The sequence below is a fragment of the Pan paniscus genome, chromosome 11 (genome assembly GCF_029289425.2).
Source record: "Pan paniscus chromosome 11, NHGRI_mPanPan1-v2.0_pri, whole genome shotgun sequence".
Classification (NCBI taxonomy): domain Eukaryota; kingdom Metazoa; phylum Chordata; class Mammalia; order Primates; family Hominidae; genus Pan; species Pan paniscus.
In genome coordinates, this window is record NC_073260.2 from 88968505 (window position 1) to 88990949 (window position 22445).

The following is a 22445-nucleotide window of genomic DNA, read 5'->3' on the forward strand; positions in this document are numbered from 1 at the left end:
AAACCAAACCAAGAAAATGTCAAAACCTCTGCTGGTCCAGAATCTGCGCTCGGCCTCTGGCTCTGTTCTGCTCCTCTGCCTTGACTTCACCTAGGAAGCTGCAGCCCTTCTTAAGCCCTCTGCAACTCCCTTGCTCACCTGCTCCCTGGCTCCCCATGAGGGTGCATGGGGGGCAGTGCTGCCACTTGCCTTTCCAGAGGTGCTGCAGCCATGGCTGTTCCTTACCTTCACCTCTGGCCCAGGCCTGTTCCTGAACCCCCAGTTACTGGAACCCCCAGTTACTGGAAACCCCAGGATGATGAGAAGCGAGGGATGCAAACCAGGAACCCCCAGTCTCATGGGGAGAATGGAGCCTCACCCTGGAGCTGGGGAGATCGTCTGGGTCAGTGCAGCTCCAGCTACACATCATAAGCCCCAGTGGACAAGGCAGCCAGGAGGAGGGTGGGGCAGATCAGGGCAGATAACCAGAAGGACCGAGTTTGGGGCCCAGCATGGCCCATATGGGTTTAAGATGCATGGAGAGGAAGCACAGGGAGGACATGGGGACAGGCCTATCCCCTACCCCTGTGTTCTGGACCTCAGCGTCCCCTCCGTGGCCCCTCTGGCCCTGGCCCAGGGATGCCTTCTGCTTCATTGAGCCCATCTGTTTGAGACTTGCTAACACCTTCCTCTTTTGTGACTGGAAGTCACAGGGCCAATTGCTAAGCCATGCAGTCACAGAGGGAACACAGAGCCTAGTTGTAAACGGACAGAGACGAGAGGGGCAAGGGAGGACAGTGGATGACAGGGAAGACGAGTGGGGGCAGAGCTGCTCAGGACCATGGCTGAGGCCATCACCTATGCAGATCTGAGGTTTGTGAAGGCTCCCCTGAAGAAGAGCATCTCCAGCCGGTTAGGACAGGGTAAGGGGGATGAGGCCTCCCCTTGATCCTGCATCCCCACTTCCCGCCCCACAGATCCCATTCCCAAATCCCACCTTGGTCCCTTTTCTCTTCTCTCTAGACCCAGGGGCTGATGATGATGAGGAAATCACCTACGAGAATGTTCAAGTGCCCGCAGTCCTAGGGGTGCCCTCAAGCTTGGCTTCTTCTGTACTAGGGGACAAAGCAGGTCTGGAGAGCCTGGGGGATGTGTGTTTGTTGGGGGGCTGTGTCTTGAGCTGGGGAGTCCACAATGTTTTTGTTGTTGTTCTTGAGACAGGGTCTTGTTCTGTCACTCAGGCTGGAGTGCAGTGGTGTGATCATGGCTCACTGCAGCCTCGACCTCCTGGGCTCAAGTGATCCTCCTGCCCTGGCCTCCCAAAGTGTTGGGATTGCAGGCGTGCGCCCCCACGCCATGGCCCACAGTATTCTTGAGAGCACAATACCCTGGGGAAAGGAGGAGGGCGGTTCTTAGGAAACAGAAGAATAGGAACAGGATAAATGGGAGCCAGGGGAGGAAGAAAGATTCCTCCGGCAAGGTGGAGACCCCTTTCGGGGAGATAAGGGCTGCGGAGGGATAGGGCAGCCCTGTGGGGGATGAGTTCTAATGGGAAACGGGGAGCCATGGGAGGGAAAAGAGGTGATGGGAGATGGATGAGAGCAAAGGGGGAGAGGGCTTGGAGCCGACAGATAAGGGGCCTCTGAGGAAACGATAAAGGGAGAACTAGGAGAGATGAGGGGGTCCCGGGAAAAGATACAGTGAGACCCAGGAGGAAGCCGAGAGAGTCCCGGGCAGAGGAGGAACTCAGGAGAGTGACACTGTGTCCCAGAGCAACTCTAGCAGGCAACGTAGGGCAGACTGGAGTTTCCCAGTGGCGAGGGCGAAGCGGGTGCGCAGGAGGAGAAGGGGCAACACTCGGGGCTTCCGGTCTCACACTGGATGCTCCCCTCGACAGCGGTCAAGTCGGAGCAGCCAACTGCGTCCTGGAGAGCCGTGACGTCACCAGCTGTCGGGCGGATTCTCCCCTGTGAGTGCCTGTGCGGGGCAGCCGCGGGGCCAAGTGCTCGCGCCTGTCCCGGCTGCGGATGGCGCTGGGCCCCGCGGGGTGCAGCTCTTTCCGGGATAAACCCGGGCGCAGTCCTTCCGACCGCCCGGGCTGCCTTGCCACATTCACCTTCATCCGGTGCGCCTGAATCCGACGTGCACCGCCCCCCTGCGGATGGTCCCAATTCACCTACCTGCCCCCCTTCCCCTCTCTCCGTCTGATATTTCCTTCCCCTTCTCCCAGGTAACGCCCCCGAGTCCCCACCAGCACTGATTCTGGAACACCCTCTCCCCTACCTGCGAAACACCCCGCTACCCAACAGAAACCACCATGCTTGCCCCCTCAGCTCTGCACCGCCCTCCTCTTAGGGATGCCTTCCCCAGGGGTCTCCCCCACGGACCTGTCCCTTCCTCTCTACATTCTTTACGGGGGCTGACTGCCCTCATCCATCCCACTGTCCCCCTAAGGCCGCACAGCCTGCCTGCGATACCTCCTGCTCGGCCTGCTCCTCACCTGCCTGCTGTTAGGAGTGGCCGCCATCTGCCTGGGAGTGCGCTGTGAGTAAGGCTGTCCCTACTTCCCACTTACACCGAACGACTTTCGTCCCGACTCTCGCCCCAAAGCTGATCTTCCTCAGCAGGGATCATAGTCACTACCACCACCTCCTTAGCTTTGGGTTTGGTTTCCAGCCAGGGCTGTTGTCTTCCTGAATTGTCCTCACCTAATCCAGTACCTCCTTACGCTTTAGTCAGTCAAATCTTGTATTTCAGCCTGTGATGCAAAAAGTTGCAAGAAGCAGAAAAAGGGCTGATGCTGCAGTCTCAGGGCACTAGGGCAGGGCTGGAGAAGACATCCACCAAATCTCTGTGGCCAAACAGATCTGCAGGTGTCTCAGCAGCTCCAGCAGACGAACAGGGTTCTGGAAGTCACTAACAGCAGCCTGAGGCAGCAGCTCCACCTCAAGATAACGCAGCTGGGACAGAGTGCAGAGGATCTGCAGGGGTCCAGGAGAGAGCTGGCGCAGAGTCAGGAAGCACTACAGGTGGAACAGAGGGCTCATCAGGCGGCCGAAGGGCAGCTACAGGCCTGCCAGGCAGACAGACAGAAGACGAAGGAGACCTTGCAAAGTGAGGAGCAACAGAGGAGGGCCTTGGAGCAGAAGCTGAGCAACATGGAGAACAGACTGAAGCCCTTCTTCACATGCGGCTCAGCAGGTATCCGCTCTGGGGAGAGGAGAGAAGGGAGGGATGGATTGGAGCAAGGAGATACTAGTGGCAGGAGTCTATCACCCAGGGGCCTGTGAGGTGTTCAGGAAAGGGGCAGTGAACCAGAGTGGTGGCTGACATGAGCTGTTCAGCCTTGGCCAACAGAGAGAAGGACCAAGCTGCATACTAGAGTTAGGGGGACCCACCCAGCTCCAAGGCTCATCCTGTAGGGTAGAGGAGGATGGCAGCCAGCAGTCCAAATCACACTGTCCAAGGTTTCTTCCGGTTGATATCAGTGACAAGGATCTGGGAACGCCCCCAAATTTGGATGTGAACTTGGCGGTTTGCACATCTTTCTAAAGACAGGGACCTCATTTTTAATTAATTTTCGTTATAGCTGAGATCTCCCCAAAGGGTAAGACTTACTGGCTGACATGGAGTGCAACCTGGTGGTGGGGCAAGGCAGTGAGGCGCTCAGCACTCACAGCGAGGTGGAGCTGGGAGTTGTGGTGTAGGGAACTAGGATGGGGTGTCCATTCATTTTGAAAGCAGGACCCCAGCCAGTAGGTGGAGATGGGGAAAGGGACACACAAAAGAGGCAAGGCTGTATCAAAACAGGCTGAGGGTCTAGGCAAGGTGCCACGCCCAAGGGGACTGGGGTGTTTTTGGGCTATGATCAGGTTTAGGCTCTGTCTAGCTTGAGGGTCATCTGGGTGATCTCCCCAGGCACAAGACAGCAAGATTATGTGCAGACACCCCTTGCCCTCATTTCCTTAACATTACCCTCTGTGACCATCAGTTCCATGCCAGGGCTGCCCATTCTCTTAGCAGCATGTTAGACCTCTACCTCCCAAATTGCTCTTCTGGCGAAAGGATGGTTTCAGACTTCCACTCTGATCACAGCTGCCCACCACTCCTGCAGGTTTTCCCCACACTTTTTTGATCTCATCGAGGCCTCCAATCTGCTGACTCCCCTTTTTCTCCCTTCCCATCAGTCCAGGCCTCCAATCAACTGATTCCCCTTTTTCTCCCTTCCCATCAGCTGTCTCCTGTCCACACTTCTCTCCCTACCTATCATGGGTTTGGAGCCCATCACTTCAACTACTCACTTATTTTTAAAAATAGAGACAAGGTCTCACTATGTTTCCCTCGCCGGTATCGAACTCCTGGGCTCAAGCGATCCTCCTGCCTCAGCCTCCCAAAGTGCTGAGATTACAGTCGTGAGCCACCGCACCTGGCTCACTCACTTCTTTGTTCCATTATCCTTCTAGTGTACCTGATGGGCAAAATTTGAACTCTGGATGAACCCAACTGCCCATGGTCAGCACCAAGGTGTGACAAATTGTGGAATCATTCTGCTCAGTGCCACTGAGACTCTAGTCTCTCAGCACTGCCTGGCAACCTTTGCAGTGGTCAGCTTGCTCTCCATAGTAACTCCTTCTCCCTCACTTTCAGCAGATGTCCTCATCTTCCACTCTTTCAGAGAGGAATTCCCTTCACTTTCCATCACCAAGTCTATATATCCATATGGATTTTTGCCCATCCTCATCTTTTGCAAGGATATCTGCAACAGCTTTCTAAATGTTTTTCCTACTCACTCCTCTCCCTGCAGTCCATTCTTCATATTGGAGCCAGGGTCATCTTTTACAAACAAAAATCTGATCATGTCACCCAATCTACAGCATTCCAGTTAATTGATTACATAAACAGTTATGGAATACATAACATATAATATGTTCTAGCACTGTGCCCAGGCACTTGGGATATAGCTAGTGAACAAAATTCCTCTGTGTAAAACCCTACACTGACTTTTTCTCTTCCTCATAATATAAAAATAAAAATCCTTAACATGGCTTCCATCACTCCTGCCTACCTTTCAGTGTGCCACTTATCTCCTCACCCTCTTCCATTTGGCCATACAGATTTCTTTTTTTTTTTTTTTTTTTTTGAGGCGGAGTCTCGCTCTGTGAGACTGAAGTGCACTCCCAGGCTGGAGTGCAGTGGCGTGATCTGGGCTCACTGCAACCTCTGCCTCCTGGATTCAAGCTATCCTTTTGCCTCAGCCTCCCGAGTAACTGGGATTATAGGCATGCGCCATGGTGCCTGGGTATTTTTTGGTATTTTTAGTAGAGGTGGGGTTTCACCATGTTGACCAGGCTGGTCTTGAACTCCTGACTTCAGGCGATCCACCCCGCCTCGGCCTCCCAAAGTGCTGGGATTACAGAAGTGAGCCATTGTGCCCAGCAGGGATTTCTTTTCATTCCTTTAAGTTGCCATAGGACAGTAGCTCAAGGGAGTAGCAGGGTGGGGACATGAGGATATGTAGAGAGAAGAGAGGGAGCTAGTGGAGAGGGAATGATTTTTGAGTGATGAAGGTAGGACTGATGGAACAAAGCAATGGAGAGAGGTGGCCTGGGATCAGAAGTGCACATTGGGATGTAGGATGTTGAAGAAAGAGGGATATTTATTTCTTATGGATAGTCAGGAAAAGAAGAACAGAGAAGAGAAATTTTGAGGTGGAGAGGAGGGAAAAGGAGAGAGCTCAGTTTCTGCAAAACAGTACACAACATTTTCTGCTTGTAGGAAATTGGAGAGGGACGGAGGGGGCCAGTGCTGGAGGAGTGGAGGATGTGCAGTGAGGGGTGCTTTAGGGAGTGGAGGAGATGGGCCCAAGAGATGTTAGGTAAAGTGTCAGGGTGGACTGCAATTGTTCAGAAATTGGGGTAATAAAATCAGCCCTATTAAGACAGACCTCCCAGATTGCTAAGAAGTAATGTTGTTGAATGTTAAAGTCTTTTTACTAAGTAAGGACAGGTATGGTGTTTCCAGGGGATGCAAAAGAAAGAAAGATTGCAAAGATCATAGAAGTCCATGAAGGTGCTGAGATTAACTCTAGGGGAATATTGTTAGCAAAAGATTGCTGAGTAGTCACTTTCATCCCAACTGTTGCTGCTATCACACTCTTTCTGCTTTTTAGACACCTGCTGTCTGTCGGGATGGATAATGCATCAGAAAAGCTGCTTTTACATCTCACTTACTTCAAAAAATTGGCAGGAGAGCCAAAAACAATGTGAAACTCTGTCTTCCAAGCTGGCCACATTCAGTGAACTTTATCCACAATCAGTAAGCATATCCTTACTCACAGACTGCAGTGGGTACTATTAGGTAAAGGGACATATGTCATCAAGTCAGGAATGGCAGTGCACACATGGCTGGGGTGGCCATTCCTTTTCCATGGAAGAAACTGAGAATCACAATACTCTTGACCTCTGAGCTTGGAAACAACCTCTGCATCTTCTCAGCACAGTGGTCCAGGCAGCCCCTAGTAACTGATTAGAGTTGGCATGAGAATGGAAACTTAGGAACCATATCTACATTTTTTTTTTTTTTGAGACAGAGTCTCACTCTGTCACCCAGGCTGGAGTGCACTTGCATAATCTCACCTCACTGCAACCTCTGCCTCCTGGGTTCATGCAATTCTCCTGTCTCAGCCTCCTGAGTAGCTGGGACTACAGTCACATGCCACCACGCCCAGCTAATTTTTGTATTTTTAATAGAGTCGGGGTTTCACCATATTGGTCAGGCTGGTCTCTAACTCCTGGCCTCAGGTGATCCACCTGCTTCAGTCTCCCAAAGTGCTGGGATTATAGGTGTGAACCACTGCGCCCGGCCTCTACTTTAATGTGTATCTCATCTCAGCTTGCTGGTCAGCTCCCTGGGCTGCTTGACAGGTTCCTGGACTCTTCTGGCCTCTCAGGCAGACAGGTCCCACACCTGGTGGGCTGGATTGTAGGGATTAGTTCCTTGGGGCCAGAACAGCACACACAATGACTCCCCTCCAAAGGCTGGCAGAGATTCTTACTCAGCTGGAAGGCAAATTTAGCAGTGAGCCTGCATCTGCAGGGTGGCACTTGATGGATTCAAGGACAAGTTACCAAAGAGCTGTCATATATACAGCCCCCTTGCCAAAGCTGAGGCCTCCCTAGGGTGTGCATTTTCTTCCATATTTCTCATCACTCTCCATGTATCTCTGGTCTCTCTGAATCTCCTCTCAGCACTCTTACTACTTCTTAAATTCACTGTTGCCAAATGGTGGTTCAGGGAATTCATATTGGACTGGCCTCAGCTCTAACAAGGATTGGAAGTTGACTGATGATACACAACGCACTAGGTAAGTTTGTTAGGACTTCTGGGTATTTTCAACTCCATAATCCCCTCCATAAAGACATGGTAATCAGATTTCCTTCCCACCTGGTCCCCTCAGGACTCTCCCATAAATCAACACTGTAATTGCCTATTTGTCTGTTTCCTCTATTTGATTAATAACTTCTTAGGGCAATCTTATTCTCCATTCTATTTCCACCTAGAAGTCCCTGGCACATACTTTTTTGTTTCAGTAACTACTAGGTTGGGACCTACGCTATCTTTTAGGGGGAGACATTAAGGATTTAGTTAAGGCTCCACAGCTGATGACAGCAGCGTTTCTCCATCCTTCGACAAGGCCACCCAAACTGAGGTTGTACTTTCTCAGTAGCGGCCACTTGGGGCACTAGAGCTGCCTCAGTGAAGTAAGCAAGGGAGCAGCGGGGGTACCATCGAAGCTCCACTTCACTGTGATCAAGACAGCAGTGGGGTACCATTGAGGATCAACCCTAGGGACCCTGAAACAGGGTGGCAACCTCCTTATGTTCCTCAATTGGCCTTCCCATCTTTTTTTTTTTTTTTTGAGATGGAGTCTCGCTCTGTCGCCCTGACTGGAGTGCAGTGGTGCAATCTCAGCTCACTGCAAGCTCCGCCTCGGGGGTTCACACCATTCTCCTGCCTCAGCCTCCCCAGCAGCTGGGACTACAGGCGCACACCGCCATGCCCGGCTAATTTTTTGTATTTTTAGTAGAGACGGGGTTTCACCGTGTTAGTCAGGATGGTCTCGATGTCCTGACCTTGTGATCCGCCCGCCTTGGCCTCCCAAAGTGCTGGGATTGCAGGCATGAGCCACCGTGCCCAGCCCGGCCTTCCCATCTTTAAGACCTCGAGTGATTTTTCCCTCTGCTGGTTCTAAAGCCTGTTTTAGTTGAACTCCAGACATCTGTCCTGAACCATGCCCAGATGTGGCCTTAGGCAGGCAGGGTGAGTTAGGATTTAGGTTTTATGCAGGGGAAGGGGAGAGAAGGGAGGGTGGGATATGTCCAGAGCATATCCTAGCTCTACCTTACTACTTTTTAGGACTTATGCTCAAAGCTCAAAATGTAACAAGGTACATAAAACTTGGTCATGGTGGACACTGGAGTCAGAGTCATGTAGAAGTTCTCTTCCCTACATCTGTGAGATGACAGCTTTCAGGTTTCCAGATTAGGACAGTCCTTTGCACTGAGTTGGTAAGAGTGAGGGATGGGGCTGAGGCATGGGGAGTCCAGGGGCAGAGGGACTCAGAGCAGGGGCCCAGGGGCCCAGGGGCCCAAGAGAAAACTTGTACCTGGGATGAAAGTTCCTCCACAGCCTCCAGTTGCTTGGTCTGCTTGTTAGGGTGGGGTGGGCAGGGAGGGACAGGTAAGGCCTACAACTTATGGGAGGCTGGTGGTGTGGCTGTCGAGAGCTGAGGAGGAGATGGGGTGAGTGGGATGAGGGTTCAGTTAAGTCAACCGTGGAGCTCACTGATACTTTACTTTTCCAGACACTCATGCCAACAAGAACCTGTGCCCCTCCTTCCTAACCTGAGGCCTGGGGTTCCTCAGACCATCTCCTTCATTCTGGGCAGTGCCCAGCCACCGGCTGACCCACACCTGACACTTCCAGCCAGCCTGCTGCCTGCTCCCTCTTCCTGAAACTGGACTGTTCCTGGGAAAAGGGTGAAGCCACCTCTAGAAGGGACTTTGGCCTCCCCCCAAGAACTTCCCATGGTAGAATGGGGTGGGGGAGGAGGGCGCACGGGCTGAGCGGATAGGGGCGGCCCGGAGCCAGCCAGGCAGTTTTATTGAAATCTTTTTAAATAATTGCACGTGTTAGTCTCATGTGTCAGCAATGCTGTGTCTGGTTCAGTGATCCCCACGGGAACGCGAGCCGGGGGTCGACTGGAAGTGCTCTGTCCCTTGAGTCCATGCTGGGGCTCCCCTACACGGGGAGAAGAGCCGGTCAGCCCATCTGGGACTGGCACTGTCCAGCAAGTGTGCTCTGTTCTTACAGGGTGTCCTGAAGGCCAAAGTTGGAGGCCTGAGACCACAGGCTCCACTGCTAAGAGCGTGCCCCAGGCAGCTGCAGGCTGGGTGTGGGTGGCTTGGTGTGGTGCCCTCGGTGGCAGAGGAGACTGCCCGCCTCACAGTTCAGGTTGCGGTAGCGGGCAACAGCTGGTGTGGGGCGGGGGCACATGGACAGGAAGCCAAAGCTGAAGGGGCCGAGGCAGCAGCCAGGACAGGGCAGCCCCTCATCGGGCTCCCGGGGAGCTGAAGGGGGTGGCGAGGGTTCTGTCCGCTCCAGGGCTGCCGCCCGGGGCAGGCTATGCTGGGCCCGGTTCCAGGGCTCCCCAGCCCAGCCTTGTGGGGAGTTCACCACCACAGCTGGGGGATTGTTATTGAGGACGGGTCCTGATCTAGGGGACCAGGGTTGGGAGGCCGAGGAACAGGTGCTGATGAAGTTGTCTGTGGCCACAGCCAGAGGCAGCTGGGGCGCTGGTCCTGGAGGTTCCGGCTCAGGGCTGCTGCCCTCGCACTCCATCTTCTCTTCAGCCGAGGGGCCCACGGCGGGAGGGCCAGGACCTGGCAGTGCTGTCTCCATACGGCGGGGGAGCTCGGGGGATGAGGGTAGTGAGCGGCAGCGGCGGGCAGGTGTCCCAGGCTGGACCAGGGTCTCCGGGGTGGTCACCAAGGGCAGCTGAGTGGATGGGAATGGTGATGGTGGCACAAGAGGCAGGACTGGCTTGCTGGGCGTGTCCAAGAGCTTGATCTTGCCACCCCTGAGGTCTTCCCGTAGTGAGAAGGGGTTGACTCGAGTCAGATTGTCCCCCCAGTTGGGGGGTGATTCTGGTGATGGGGGCAGGAAGAGGTCTGACCGGCTTCGGGAAAGCCGGGGATCTGGCCTGGGAAGCGTGGCAGAGGGACCCCCTCTTGCAACAGAGCCTGTAGACAGAGAAGTCTGGAATCACTGTCCTCAGCATTTGATCACAGCTCCTTGAGGGCCTCACTATTCTCCAGGAGGCTGGTGGGACTAGAGCTTGAAAAAGGGAGTCCCACCTGGTGCTTTGGAAAGGGGCGATGTCATCTCCAGGCCCCTTTTACTTCTTTCCCCTCCTCTCCCTCAAGCTTTAGCATTAGGAAACTGTCTTCTTGGAGATGTCCTCCCACCCTACCCCAGCCCGACCCCCAGCCTTTTCAACTAATAAATATACTTAGCCTCCCCCACGTCACCTCTGAGTTCTAGGGAGGACAAAGGCCAAAGGACTCAAGCTGGGTCAAGGTCAGGCTCCCTTACCCTGATTGTGTGTCAGGGCGGTCCTGGTGAGTGGGGCTGGCTCAGGCAGCTGCTCCAGGATCCATTCCAGGTGCTGGGTAATTTCAGTGAAGGGGGCACGGGTGCTGGGTTCCAGCTGATGGGTAGAGACAGGAACGGCTTCACTCAGTGCTCCGAAAGAGGGTCTCTGAGTTTCCTCCCATCACCTGGGTCCCATAGGGCAGCCATGGCAGCTTATGGATGGGGGCAGGGTGGGGCAGGAAGGAGTGTGAGGCTCTTACGCTGCAGCAGTGGATGGCCAGGAGCAAGAAAGGCAGTGGGCAGTCATCCCCCACCAGAGTTCGGAAAGCAGGCACATCCAGGCCAAAGTCCTGTGGGGACAGAAGGAGGGACCTCCAAGTCAGCTTTTCTTGGGTTCTCCTTCTGCTCCCCAGTCAGAACCTCAACCTCTAGGGAATCCTCCTTGGATATGAGCCAGCTAGTCTGGAATTCTTTCTTTGCAAACCTAGAAACATTCACCTCAGTGCGTGGTAGGTAGTCAGGGTCTGCAGGTACTCGGGCGATGAGCTCACAGAGGACAATCCCGAAGGCAAAGACATCAGCCTGGGGGTCAGAGATAATAGTGTCGGGGAAGAATTAACAGTTTTCATTTCAGAATTTTGACAGAATATAGCAGAATTTGGTTGAGGGTGGGGGATCTTGACAGTTTTCATGTGTTAGAAGGGTGCCTGTGAGGGGCAAAGGGATCTTGGGGACTCCTGAAGATCTGGTAGGGTTGTTTTGGGGATGGATGGGGCTTTATGAGAATACCTCAAGGGTCTCGGAAGGCCTTGGGGATCTGAAGGGTTGATGTCTCACCTTCTCATCATACAGCTCACCCCGTAACACCTCTGGAGCCATCCAGTATGGGGAGCCCACCACAGCCAATGGCTCCTTCCTTGCCCCCTCCCTGCAGGGGCAGGGGCAGGGTGGTCAGAAACATCCTATTCAGGCATCCCCGCCAGGCAAAAGGGGATGAGGTGAACTCCCTCCGTTCCCCAAGGGAAACATCGCTGGGGCTCTGGGGACATCAGATAGGGGCACTCTGGGAGATTTGGGGGAACAGGGACATTCATCTCACCTATACACAGGAATCTTTTCGGCCAGCCCGAAGTCACCCACGACAGCGGTGAAGCCTCGATCTTCCCGTCGGACTAGACAGTTCTGACACACACACACATAGTATCCCCATGCACTCATCACCTTCTGCTCTCTGGCCTCCCAATGTATAACCCAAAGCCCTGTCACTCCAGCATAACTCCAACCCTCTCTGCTCTCCCAGTTTTTCAAGGCACTTCAATATTGCAACATCATCCAACACTCCAAACACAGGGTGCTACTCAGTCCCTCCGAGCACTCCCCTCACCCTGGTCCCCCAATATTCTCCAATGCCTTGCCACTCCAACATCCTAATATATCTGTTATCCATATTCCAACATCCACAGGCCAGTTACAACCTAATAGTCTCAAACCCTCTTTCATGTCTCCACCCACCCTGCTAGCCTACCTTGGATGTGAGGTCGCGGTGAAATACACCTTTGGAGTGCAGGTACCGCAGGCCTCGGGCAATGTCCAGGGCCAGGTGGAGCCTGACCGGCCAGGATAGGGGTTCAGGGGAGCTGAGCAGCTGTTCCAATGTCCCCCCATTCATATACTGGTGCATAGGAGGTGAATGGGAATAGATGTCAGACTTCAGTCTGTATTCTAGGTCCCCCACTTACACGCTAGGGGACACTCCGGAGGATCACAGAGGTCATAGGGGTAAGACTGTGCTGTAGGACCCCCCCCATCCATGTTCTAGGATTGCCCCGTTCAACTCAATAGCCATTAGCCATGTGCAACAATTTAACTAATTTAAAAAATTTTTTATTTAATCAAGTTGACCCACAAAAAAAATCTAAACAATGAAAATAATTTAAATTTAACCACATGTGGCTAGTGGCTACTGTATTGGACAGCACAGATAGAGAACATTTCCGTCACTGAAGAAAATTCTATTGGACAGCACTGTTCTAGGGGATACAGAGAATAAGACCAGTTGAGGCCTTTTATATGTGGTTTGCCTAAAGGGAAGTTCAGGAAAGCCTCCCCTGGGAGGAGATCCTGTTGCCTCTCACTAGTCCTCCGTAGATCCACCAGGCCTGTTGACTCCCTTTATCCTTGGGGGTGAAGGGGGGTGGGGATCCCTCCTTCCTGGCCTATCCTCACCTCTGTAAGAGCGTGCAGCTGTCCCTGGTGCACACAGACCCCCATGAACCTGCAAGAGGATGGGGAAGATAGAAGGATAGGCTATTAAAGGCCTCAGCTCCTCCTCAGTTCCACTTTTCCCGCGGGATCTTTCCCTTTCTCTCCCGCCCAGCAAGCTGCCCAGAGACTGGGGCCGCTCACCTTAGGATGTTGGGGTGCCTGAGCCGGTTCATCAGCTGCACTTCCCGTAGTGTGTTGCCCCGGTTACTGGGGAGCTTGTTCATCTTCAGCACCATGACTTGCCCTGACTGTCGGTGCCGAACCTGGGGGCAGGAGCAGCCGGCGAGGGCCGGGCAGGTCGGGCGGGTCGCCGGAGTCTGGACCCTCTTCCCCGCACTCCCGGCCCCCTAGTTTCAGCCTCTGGTTGAAGGCTCGGTCCCGCCCCTCTGCCCTCTCGGCCGGTCCTACCTTGTAGACCTCAGAGAAGAAGCCGGCCCCGATCTTCTCCGCGCAGTGAAAATCGTCCACACGCGCCAGGCTAGACACGGCGCTGCGGAGAGCCCGGTAGGAGGAGGGGCGGCCCCGGCCCGGGCCTCCGCCCGTGCCCCCCGGCCCCGGGGGCCCCTCCCCCGGCACCTCTCCAGGCCCGGGCCCAGGGCCCCGCAGTGGGGGCCGTTCCCCGGCCATGGCCGGGCCCCCAGCCCGGGCCTGCCTCACATGGCAGGGTCCCCAGGGCCCGGACAGGCCGCGCTTGCCATGGGCGCGGGCCCAGCCCGATCCCGGGCGCCCGGACTCCGGCTCCCGCCCTGAGAATGGAAGATCCGCCGAAGATCCTGGACCCGCCCCCGCCGCGCCGGCTGGCTGGGCCCGGGTGGACGCCGCGCCGCTCCGCTCCGCGCAGGGCCTGGGCTTGGGCCTGGACCGGGCGGTGGCGGTGACGGTGGCGGCAGCGCTCCGGGGCGCCGGAGGGCTGGCTTGCCGCGGGCGGAGGCGGGCGGGCGGGCGGGCGGGCGGCGGCTGCTCCGCTTAGCCGCCGGGGATCAGGCTCCGCGGCCTGCCGGGGGCGGGGCTGGGCCGGGCCTCCGCTTAACTCCTTCCAGCCCGGCCTCCCGGCAGCGGCCACGCCCCCTCAGGTGCGCACCCCCGCCTCCCCGCTTTCCGGCCGCGATGCCCTGGGCCGCCCGGGTCAAATAAGCTCCGGCCTGAGCTTGAATAACGGGAGGGAATTAAGGGCTGATGGTGCGCATGCGAAGCTTAGCTGCCCAGGGAGTCCCCTCTCCTCCCTGGGTTACTGTCCGTTGAGGATCGGGCTCAGAAACCTGCCGGATTCCTGGGCTCCAGGGACCAACGGGGCAGAAAGGTAGGCCCCTCAGGCCCAGCCGCAATCAGAGGTAGCCTAGCAACCTGTCCACCTTCCTGGCCTGCGCCCCGGCCCAGCCTGCCCATTTCCCAGGTCTCTTCGACTCCGACACCTTGAACCTCTGGCCTCCCTAACACCTTCTACCTTCACGGGAGGTTGTGATACCCCGGGGCTATAGGAAGCCTTTGGCCGGCCCATACCCAGCTTAGCCCCGACTCCTCCTCACTTCATCCTGCCGCCTCCCAATAAAGAAGAGAGTCCAGGTCCTCCGCCCTGTGACCACCCAGCCGGGACCTCCCTCTTACTACTTTGCCCAAAAGACTCTTAAGAGAGAAGCCTCCACCTGCAGGGAAGCCCGTCCTTCCGCAAGATCCCACCCCCCTCAAAGAACGCTGTCCCTCGGAGACCCCTCCCTTCCTCAGTGAGACACCTCCCTTTCGGGGGCACTTTTCCCCAGTGTGGCACTGCCACCGTCAGTGTGTCAGAACCCCTCAGTGCTGCACCCCCTTGCTCTGTGTTCCTCCCACGCAGTGAGACCCCACCTCCGAGGAACTCCACTAGTCATTGTGACCCCTCCTCTCAAGGTGACTCCTCCCCTCAGTGTGACCCAGCCCTCCTCAGTGTGAGGGTTCCGCCCTCCATGTAGGAACACGGTCTGCCCCCTAAGGCCGGAGGAAGGGCTGCAACTGGCCTCTTTAAGTCGGCGCGGTGCCTGGGTGCGCACGCAGTCTCAGGACTCCGTGCACTCGCCGTACCAGACGCTTCCGGTTCTGCCGCTGGCTCCTCCTCCGGCCTCGGCGAAATAGCCAATCATCGCTAGGGTTGGGTGGTGACACGCGATCCCGGCGGTCCACTCCGGGGCAAACGGTTTAAAAGGGCGTCGTTGGGCCGCCTGCCACCTAGCGGCGGAACGGTGGGCGGAGGGAGAGAAAGCTGCCGTCTCGAGTGCGGAGGCAGGCTGAGAGCTCCTCGAGGAAGCGAGGCTGAGTCCTGCAGGAATTCTCAAGTACTGTATTGATATTTCTGTAGTAAGCTTAAAAGAAAATTAATACAAGCACAGTCCGTATCGCGTGGGGTTACCGTCTTCCAATGGAGTCTGGTTACACGTTTATGAGACTTGGAGCCAAGAAATACTACTCGCTTGTCGAGGGCTACTGAGAAAAGAATAAAGACGGTCATAAATGATACATGATTCCTTAGAGTCAAGAGAAGGCCAGATGCTGTCTTGGTGCGCTGTACAAGGGAAGGTATTGCACAAGTTTGGAGCGAGAGGAATGGGAGACATTCGCAATCCTTCCCCAGCCGGTGGAGGCAGGCCAACCTCACAGAATTGCACGGGGCACGTGCATCCTGTTCTTTTTTCTGGAGGCGTTTGGTCTCAGCACAAGCTCATTCATCACATTAATGTTAACATCTACAACTAATTTGTGAATTTGCTTTTTACTGTATGACATCTGTAAACACTAGGAATTTATGCCTCATTTTGTTTAATATCATAGATCTTTTAACCGACACTGGGTTCTGGCCCTTTATCACGTTTGAGAATTACTGTAGTAGTTGGTGATGGTAATGCCAAGCCAAAGAGCCAGGTGCCTATTTTTTGTAAGATGATTGCGGTGGTTGTATGGAGGCCGGGAGACTGATTAGGAAGGAGGCTGTGACTGTGGTTCAATCAGGAAAGGATGAGACCAACCTGGCCAAGACTGATTAGGAAGGAGGCTGTGACTGTGGTTCAATCAGGAGATGAGACCAGCCTGGCCAACATAGTGAAACCCCGTCTCTACTAAAAATACAAAAAAATTAGCCTGATGTGGCGAGCGCCTGTAATTCCAGCTGCTCTGGAATCTGAGGCAGGTGAATCGCTTGAACCCGGGAGGCGGAGGTTGCAGTGAGCCAAGATCGCGCCATTACACTCCTGTCTGGGCGACAAGTGCGGGACTCTGTCTCAAAAAAACCTTTTGTTGTTGTTTGTATGGTGGAAAATGTCTTAACACACACACACACACAGAATAGAAAAATGAATGTTTATTTACCTTGGATTAGTAAGACCATTTTGTTGGAAACCCGTAGTGCAAAATTGGCTTTCCTTTGCCTCAGTTGTACTGTTGCCATATTTGACCTGGCCCAGGTGAAAGTACCTACTTTCATTTACCCTTCTATGTCAGTGATTCTCCAATGAGCAATTCATGGCCAATCTTGTTTCATCTATACCCGTGCCCTCTTCCCCACTCCATATTTGTGTATATTTCTGACATATCATTTCATCCTGTAAATGTTTCAGTACGTTATCTCTAAATAAGGATTCTTCTTTAAAACCAAATCAGTATTGTCACACCAAAAAAAAAAAAAAAACAATAGTTCCTTCATGTCATCAAGCATCCAGTTGTTTACATTTCCCTCACTGTCTTACGTTTGATTTTTAAAAATTGTTTATTTGAATCAAAATCTAAATTAGGTCTGTACTTTGCAGGTGATATGTCTGTCTGTCTCTCTCTCTCTCTTTTTGTGAGACAGGGTCTGGCTCTATCACCCAGGATGGAGTGCAGTGGGTTGATCTCGGCTCACAGCAACCTCCACCCCCGAGGCTCAAGGAATCCTCCTGCCTCAGCCTTCTGAGTAGCTGGGACTACTCAGGTGTGGGTACCACCACACCTGTCTAATTTTTGTATTTTTGTAGAGATGGGGTTTGCCACGTTGCCCAGGCTGGTCTCAACTCCTGGGCTCAAGCATTCCATTCGCCTTGGCCTCCCAAAGTGCTGGGATTATAGGTGTGAGCCACCACACCCAGCCATATGTTTCTTAAGTCTTTGCAGATCTATGCTTATTCTCCATCTTTTTTCTTACTATTTTTTAAAACTGGTTCATTTGTCCTGTAGAGTTTCTTAGAGTCTTGATTTCTGTGGTAATTTGGCATGTTCCTCCATCCTCTGTATTTGATATAAATTGGTAACTTAATCAAATTTAGATTTATTTTGGCAAAACTAATTTGTAGATGGTTTTAGCACTTCTATCAGGAGGTATACAGGAGGTATACAGTGGTGGTCTTTTTGTGATGTTAATAACTGATATTTGTTTCTCAACCGTGGCACTATTGACATTTTGGACTGGAAAATTCTTTATTGTAGGGGGCTGTCCTGTGTATTGTAGGATGTTTAGCAGCATCCCTGGCCTCTACCTAATGGATGCCAGTAGCACCTCCTCCCGACTGTAACAATAAAAAAATGTGTCTAGACATTGCCATTTGTCCTCTGGGGGACAAAATTGACCCTGAATAAGAACCACTGGTCTAGGTTCATTAATAGAGGAGTTAAAGCTGGGCATGCTGGCACGCGACTATAGTCCCAACTACTTGGGAAGTTGAGCCGAGAGGGTTGCTTGAGCCCAGGAGTTCGAGTCCAGCCTGGGCATCATAGCAAGACCCTGTCTCAAAATAAATAAAAAGTTAGAAAATAATATTATCATTCCTTCTTTGAATGAATTCCTATAGAAGTATTAGGTAGAATAATTCTATAAGGAGAAACTTTTCCACATTAACTATTTGTTACACAGAGATACATTTCCTAGGAAAGGCAGAATAAATACCTGATTGTTTCTCACTTATTTTACCAGCTTTCAAAGTAATGAGTTGGTTCCCCAGCATCTTCCAAAGTTGACCGATGAGGTTTTTTTTAAAGTACCATTATGAACTCATAATTTAACACATACGTGATGTACTCAATTATTGCTAGTTATCTTTTTTTTCTTTTTGAGACGGGTCTCACTCTTTTTCAGGCTGGAGCGCAGTGGCACAAAGCTCGCTGCAACCTTGACCTCCTGGGCTCAAGTGATTATCTCATCTCAGCCTCCCAAGTAACTGGGACTACAAGCACGTGCCATCACACCTGGCTAATTTTTAATTTTTTTGTAGAGACAGGGTCTCACCATGTTTTGCCCAGGCTGGTCTCAAACTCCTGGCCTCAAGTGATCCTCCTGCCTTGGCCTCCCAAAGTGCTGGGATTACAGACATGAGCCACTGCACCCAGCCCAGTTATTGATTGATTGATTGATTGAGATGGAGTCTTGCTCTGTCACCCAGGCTAGAGTGCAGTGGTGTGATCTCGGCTCACTGCAAACTCCGCTTCCCAGGTTCAAGCGATTCCCCTGTCTCAGCCTCCTGAGTAGTTGGGATTACAGACACCTGTCACCACGCCCGGCTGATTTTTGTATTTTTAGTAGAGACAGAGTTTCACCATGTTGGCCAGGCTGGTCTCAAACTCCTGACCTCAGGTGATCCTCCTGCTTTGGCCTCCCAAAGTGCTGGGATTACAGGCGTGAGCCACTGCGCCCAGTTATCATTTTTGGTGCTTGTCCTATTGTTACGGGATCTTTGGGGCGTCCTTTTTCTGGCCAGAAACCTCTGTGGCTGGTGGTGCTTTTGCCCCAGTTTTGCTCAGGCCCTCTGGGCTCGTTTCGCCTACCCAGCCTGGCAGCCTGTGCTTGGCTCACGCTACCAGCCTGGGTCCCATGCCTGCCAAGGGTGAGACAGGCGTGGAACAGTTAGGGGTATGTGAGTGAGCGTTGGGTCCAGCCACTGTGCACAGTCAGACATTCCGGGTGCTGCAGCGGGGCGGGCAGTTCCAGGTGCCAGCATGGCACCATTTCCCTGCAAGCCTGCGGCCGGACCAGGCACATGGCAAGCAGCTTCCACAGCTGGCACTGGGGGACACATTGGTGCCTGGAAGCTTGGAGATGCCAGGAACAGCAGGTCCTCAAAGAGGAAGTCACAGCCCTGGCTTGGGGAGCTCCCAGGGCTAGGCTCCCCGAAGGGCTGCAGTTCTTCTTTCCTTGCCTTCATCCACAACGTGGCAAGCAAGGGTCATGTCTCACCCCCGTTTGTTACAGCTCTTTTAGCCTCACCATTTGGTGGGTCCTGAGTTCTTGTCCTGCGACAGGAAGAATGAGGTACGCAGACAAGAGTGAGCAAGACAAAGAGTAGCTTTATTGAGCAATAGAACAGCTCAAAAGAAACCTGCAGGGGGCAGCTCCTTTCCCTAGCAGGGGTGTCCTGAGGAGTGTTCAGCTCCTAGCAGAGAGGGTAGCTCCTCTCTGCTAGGCAAGTCGCCCTGACAAGTGTTCAGCTATCAGCAGGGAGGGTAGCGTCTCTCTGCAGCTGGTTGTCCTGTCATCTGTGCAGCTGTCAGCAGAGGGGAGGCCCTAGAGTGGGTGGCTTCTCTCTGCAGGTATGTCATCCTGTAGTCTCTGCAGCTCTCAGCAGAGAGGAGGCCCGAAAGTTGGTTGCTCCTCTCTGCAGCTGGTTGTCCCAACATCTGCAGCTCTCACAGAGAGGAGGCCTTGGTGTGGGTAGCTCCTCTCTGCAGCTGATTGTCCTGATGTCTGCTCAGAGCCTGGGCTTTTATGGGCCTTAGAGGGGAGGAAGTGCATGCCAATTGGTCCTGGGCAGCCATGGGTGGGCCTGGAAGTGTCACCACAAGTTCCCACTCCCATAGTGGGATGGGCAGCCCGGTCCCCAGCCTTCAGGCCCTCCCTGGCCTGAAAGTGGGGCCTTACCAGGGACCTGCCCCATCCGCTCAGAAGACTATCTGCCTCCTGCTGCCATTCATGGTGCCCAGGCTGTAGGTGCCAAGAGGCGCCTGCAGGCCAGTGCTGAGCTGCCTTCAGACCCCACTTGGCTTCCCTCCTATGCTCATTGGCACCCAAAATCTGTAGGGGACCAAAGCAGCAGGGGACTGGTGTGTCAGCACTGCTCCGAGTATGTGCACACTCGGCCAGGCTGTGACAGTGCCCAGGCTCTGCTCTGACTTTGTTCTGAGATTGGAGTGGGCACCAACAGCAGGAAGAAGCCAGGCAGTGGGAGCAGGAATTTCTGAGCCTGTGAGGCCTTCTGGGGCCCCAAGAGGGCAGGGATCCCTGAGTCTGCAGCCACTCTTTGAGTGGCTGCACCTACACCTGGCGGGGGCGGGGCTCCTGCCTGCTCTGCTGAGCAGGAGGCCTGAGTCTGCAGCTGTGGTTTGGGTGGCTGCAGCTGCGCCTGGAAAGGTAGGGCTCCTGTCTGCTCCCGGCCCTGAAAGCACAGGGATGCCCGGGTCCACAGCCGTGGCTTGGGCGGCTGCAGCAGCACCCAGGGAGCTCCCACCCCAACTTGGAAGGGACAAGGATCCCGCTTGTCCCCAGCTCCTGTTGGCTCCATGGAATGTGCAGCCCTGGCCATGCCTCCCTGCTGCAGCTGGCATGATGGCAGCAGCCACTGCAGACAGCCTGCTGCTGCCATCACTATTTTGTTCCCACTGGCCAAAACTGTCCTATTTTGGCCAGTGGGGACTTATTCAAGTTAGTTCCTGAGTCCTTCTGACATAAATTTCCAGTTTTCTTGCTATCCAATATGATAAAATGTTCTGGACTCATTTTGTGCATATCTAGACCAGAGCTGGTATCAGCTACTTTTTTCCCCCAGTGATTCATGGTCTTTTTTAGTGGGAAATGGTGTTTGGATACCACAACCTGGGTATTAGAGGAATATAAAGTTATTGACCTTAAAAGCAGTTAAATGAATGTGGTTGATTACTCATTATTCTCAAAATAGTATTCCCAGGTTGGGCATGGGGGCTCATGCCTGTAATCCCAGCACTTTGGGAGGCTGAGGCAGGAGGATCACTTGAGCCCAGGAGTTTGAGACAAAGCTGAGCAATGAAGTGAGGCCCCCTGTCTACAAAACATCAAAAAATTAGCCAGGAGTGGTGGTGCATGCCTGTGGTCCCAGCTACGTGGGAGGCTGGGGTAGGAGGATTCCTTGAGCCCAAGAGGTTGAAGCTGCAGTAAGCCATAATGGTGCCACTGCACTCCAGCCCAGGCGACAGAGCAAGACCCTGTCTCAAACCCTCAAAAACAGTCACCCTAATCTATTTATTATGAAAAAATTCAAACATGCAGAAAAGTTGAAGGAATGCATAATGAACACCTGTACATCATTCATCTAAATCCAACAATTGTTAACATTTTGTCCTATTAGTTCTCTCTAATATAGAATAGGTATAACATATAATAGTAATAATACAATATAATTTTTTTTTTTTTTGAGACAGAGTCTTGCTCCGTTGCCCAGGCTGGAATGCAGTGGCATGATCTTGGCTTACCACAACCTCTGCCTCCTGGGTTCAAGTGATTCTCCTGCCTCAGCCTCCTGAGTAGCTGGGACTACAGGCGCTTGCCACCATGCCCGACTAGTTTTTGTATATTTACTAGAGATGGAGTTTCACTATGTTGGCCAGGCTGGTCTCAAACTCCTGACCTCGTGATCTGCCCGTCTCAGCCTCCCAAAGTGTTGGGATTACAGGTGTGAGTCACCGCACCCGGCCTATAATATAAATCTTATTGTAGCATTTGAAAATATGTCGAGGCCGGGTGCAGTGGCCCATGCCTGTAATCCCAGTTACTCCGGAGGCTGAGGCAGGGAATTGCTTGAGCCCAGGAGGCAGAGGTTGCAGTGAGCCGAGATTGTGCCACTGCACTCCAACCTGGGCAATAGAGCAAGACTCCGTCTCAAAAAAAAAAAAAAAAAAAGTATGTTGAAGGTGTCATCCTCATTTCAAAATCATTAGCAGTGTCTCCTAAGGTCATTTTCTATGAAAACATAATACCGTATCTTGAATCACTTTCTTCATTTGGTTTCTTGATTCTCCTCATATTTCACTGGCTCCTTCTCCCAGGTCTCTTTTGCTGGTTCTTTTTCAGCTTCCTGACCTCTAAACAGTGGAATACACAGGGCTCTGTCATTGGATCTCTTCTCTTCTCCCTCTACATACACATTGTGGGTCATTTCATTAACTCTAAGGCCTTAAATGCTATCTACTTGCTGATGACTTCCATTTTCTCTCCCTTGCCCAAACCTTTCCTCTGAACTCTAGATTCCTATGTTCAGTTGCTTACTCATCATTTTCTTTTTTTTTGAGATGGAGTCTTGCTGTGTTGCCCAGGCTGGAGTACAGTGATGTAACCTCGGCTTGCTGCAACCTCCACCTCCCAGGTTCAAGTGATTTTCCTGCCTCAGCCTCCTGAGTAGCTGGGATTACAGGGGCTTGCCACCATGCCTGGCTAAATTTTTTTTTTTTTTAATTGTTAGTAGAGACGGGCTTTCACCATGTTGGCCAGGCTGGTTTTGAACTCCTGACCTCAAGTGATCTGCCTGCCTCAGCCTCCCAAGGTGCTAGGATTACAGGCATTAGCCACTGCTCCTGGCCATCATTTTCACTTG

At 53.1% G+C, this 22445-nt stretch overlaps 3 protein-coding genes across 3 annotated transcripts in view; 2 read left to right on the forward strand and 1 right to left on the reverse strand.

Moving 5' to 3' along the window:
- Nucleotides 1-299: 299 nt before the first annotated feature.
- CD72 (CD72 molecule) lies at nucleotides 300-9166 on the forward strand. The gene is made up of 9 exons (XM_003829830.6): nucleotides 300-902; nucleotides 1003-1110; nucleotides 1877-1948; nucleotides 2434-2523; nucleotides 2845-3180; nucleotides 6149-6294; nucleotides 7227-7342; nucleotides 8395-8546; nucleotides 8843-9166. Exons 1-8 carry the CDS (start codon nucleotides 821-823, stop codon nucleotides 8522-8524), a joined length of 1080 nt encoding a protein of 359 aa, XP_003829878.2. The 5' UTR covers nucleotides 300-820; the 3' UTR covers nucleotides 8525-8546; nucleotides 8843-9166.
- TESK1 (testis associated actin remodelling kinase 1) lies at nucleotides 9110-13887 on the reverse strand. The gene is made up of 10 exons (XM_003829829.5): nucleotides 13306-13887; nucleotides 13039-13160; nucleotides 12859-12907; nucleotides 12158-12304; nucleotides 11732-11814; nucleotides 11470-11560; nucleotides 11131-11214; nucleotides 10893-10982; nucleotides 10633-10747; nucleotides 9110-10280 (listed from the first exon to the last, which is right to left on the reverse strand). The coding sequence occupies exons 1-10, from the start codon at nucleotides 13522-13524 to the stop codon at nucleotides 9400-9402; spliced, it is 1881 nt and encodes a 626-aa protein (XP_003829877.2). The 5' UTR covers nucleotides 13525-13887; the 3' UTR covers nucleotides 9110-9399.
- A 1173-nt stretch (nucleotides 13888-15060) lies between these two features.
- CIMIP2B (ciliary microtubule inner protein 2B) overlaps nucleotides 15061-22445 on the forward strand; it is a 43872-nt gene continuing 36487 nt past the window's right edge. The window contains exon 1 of the mRNA XM_063594412.1: nucleotides 15061-15203. The gene's annotated coding sequence lies outside the window, so the exon portion shown is untranslated. The remainder of the gene's footprint in view (nucleotides 15204-22445) is intronic.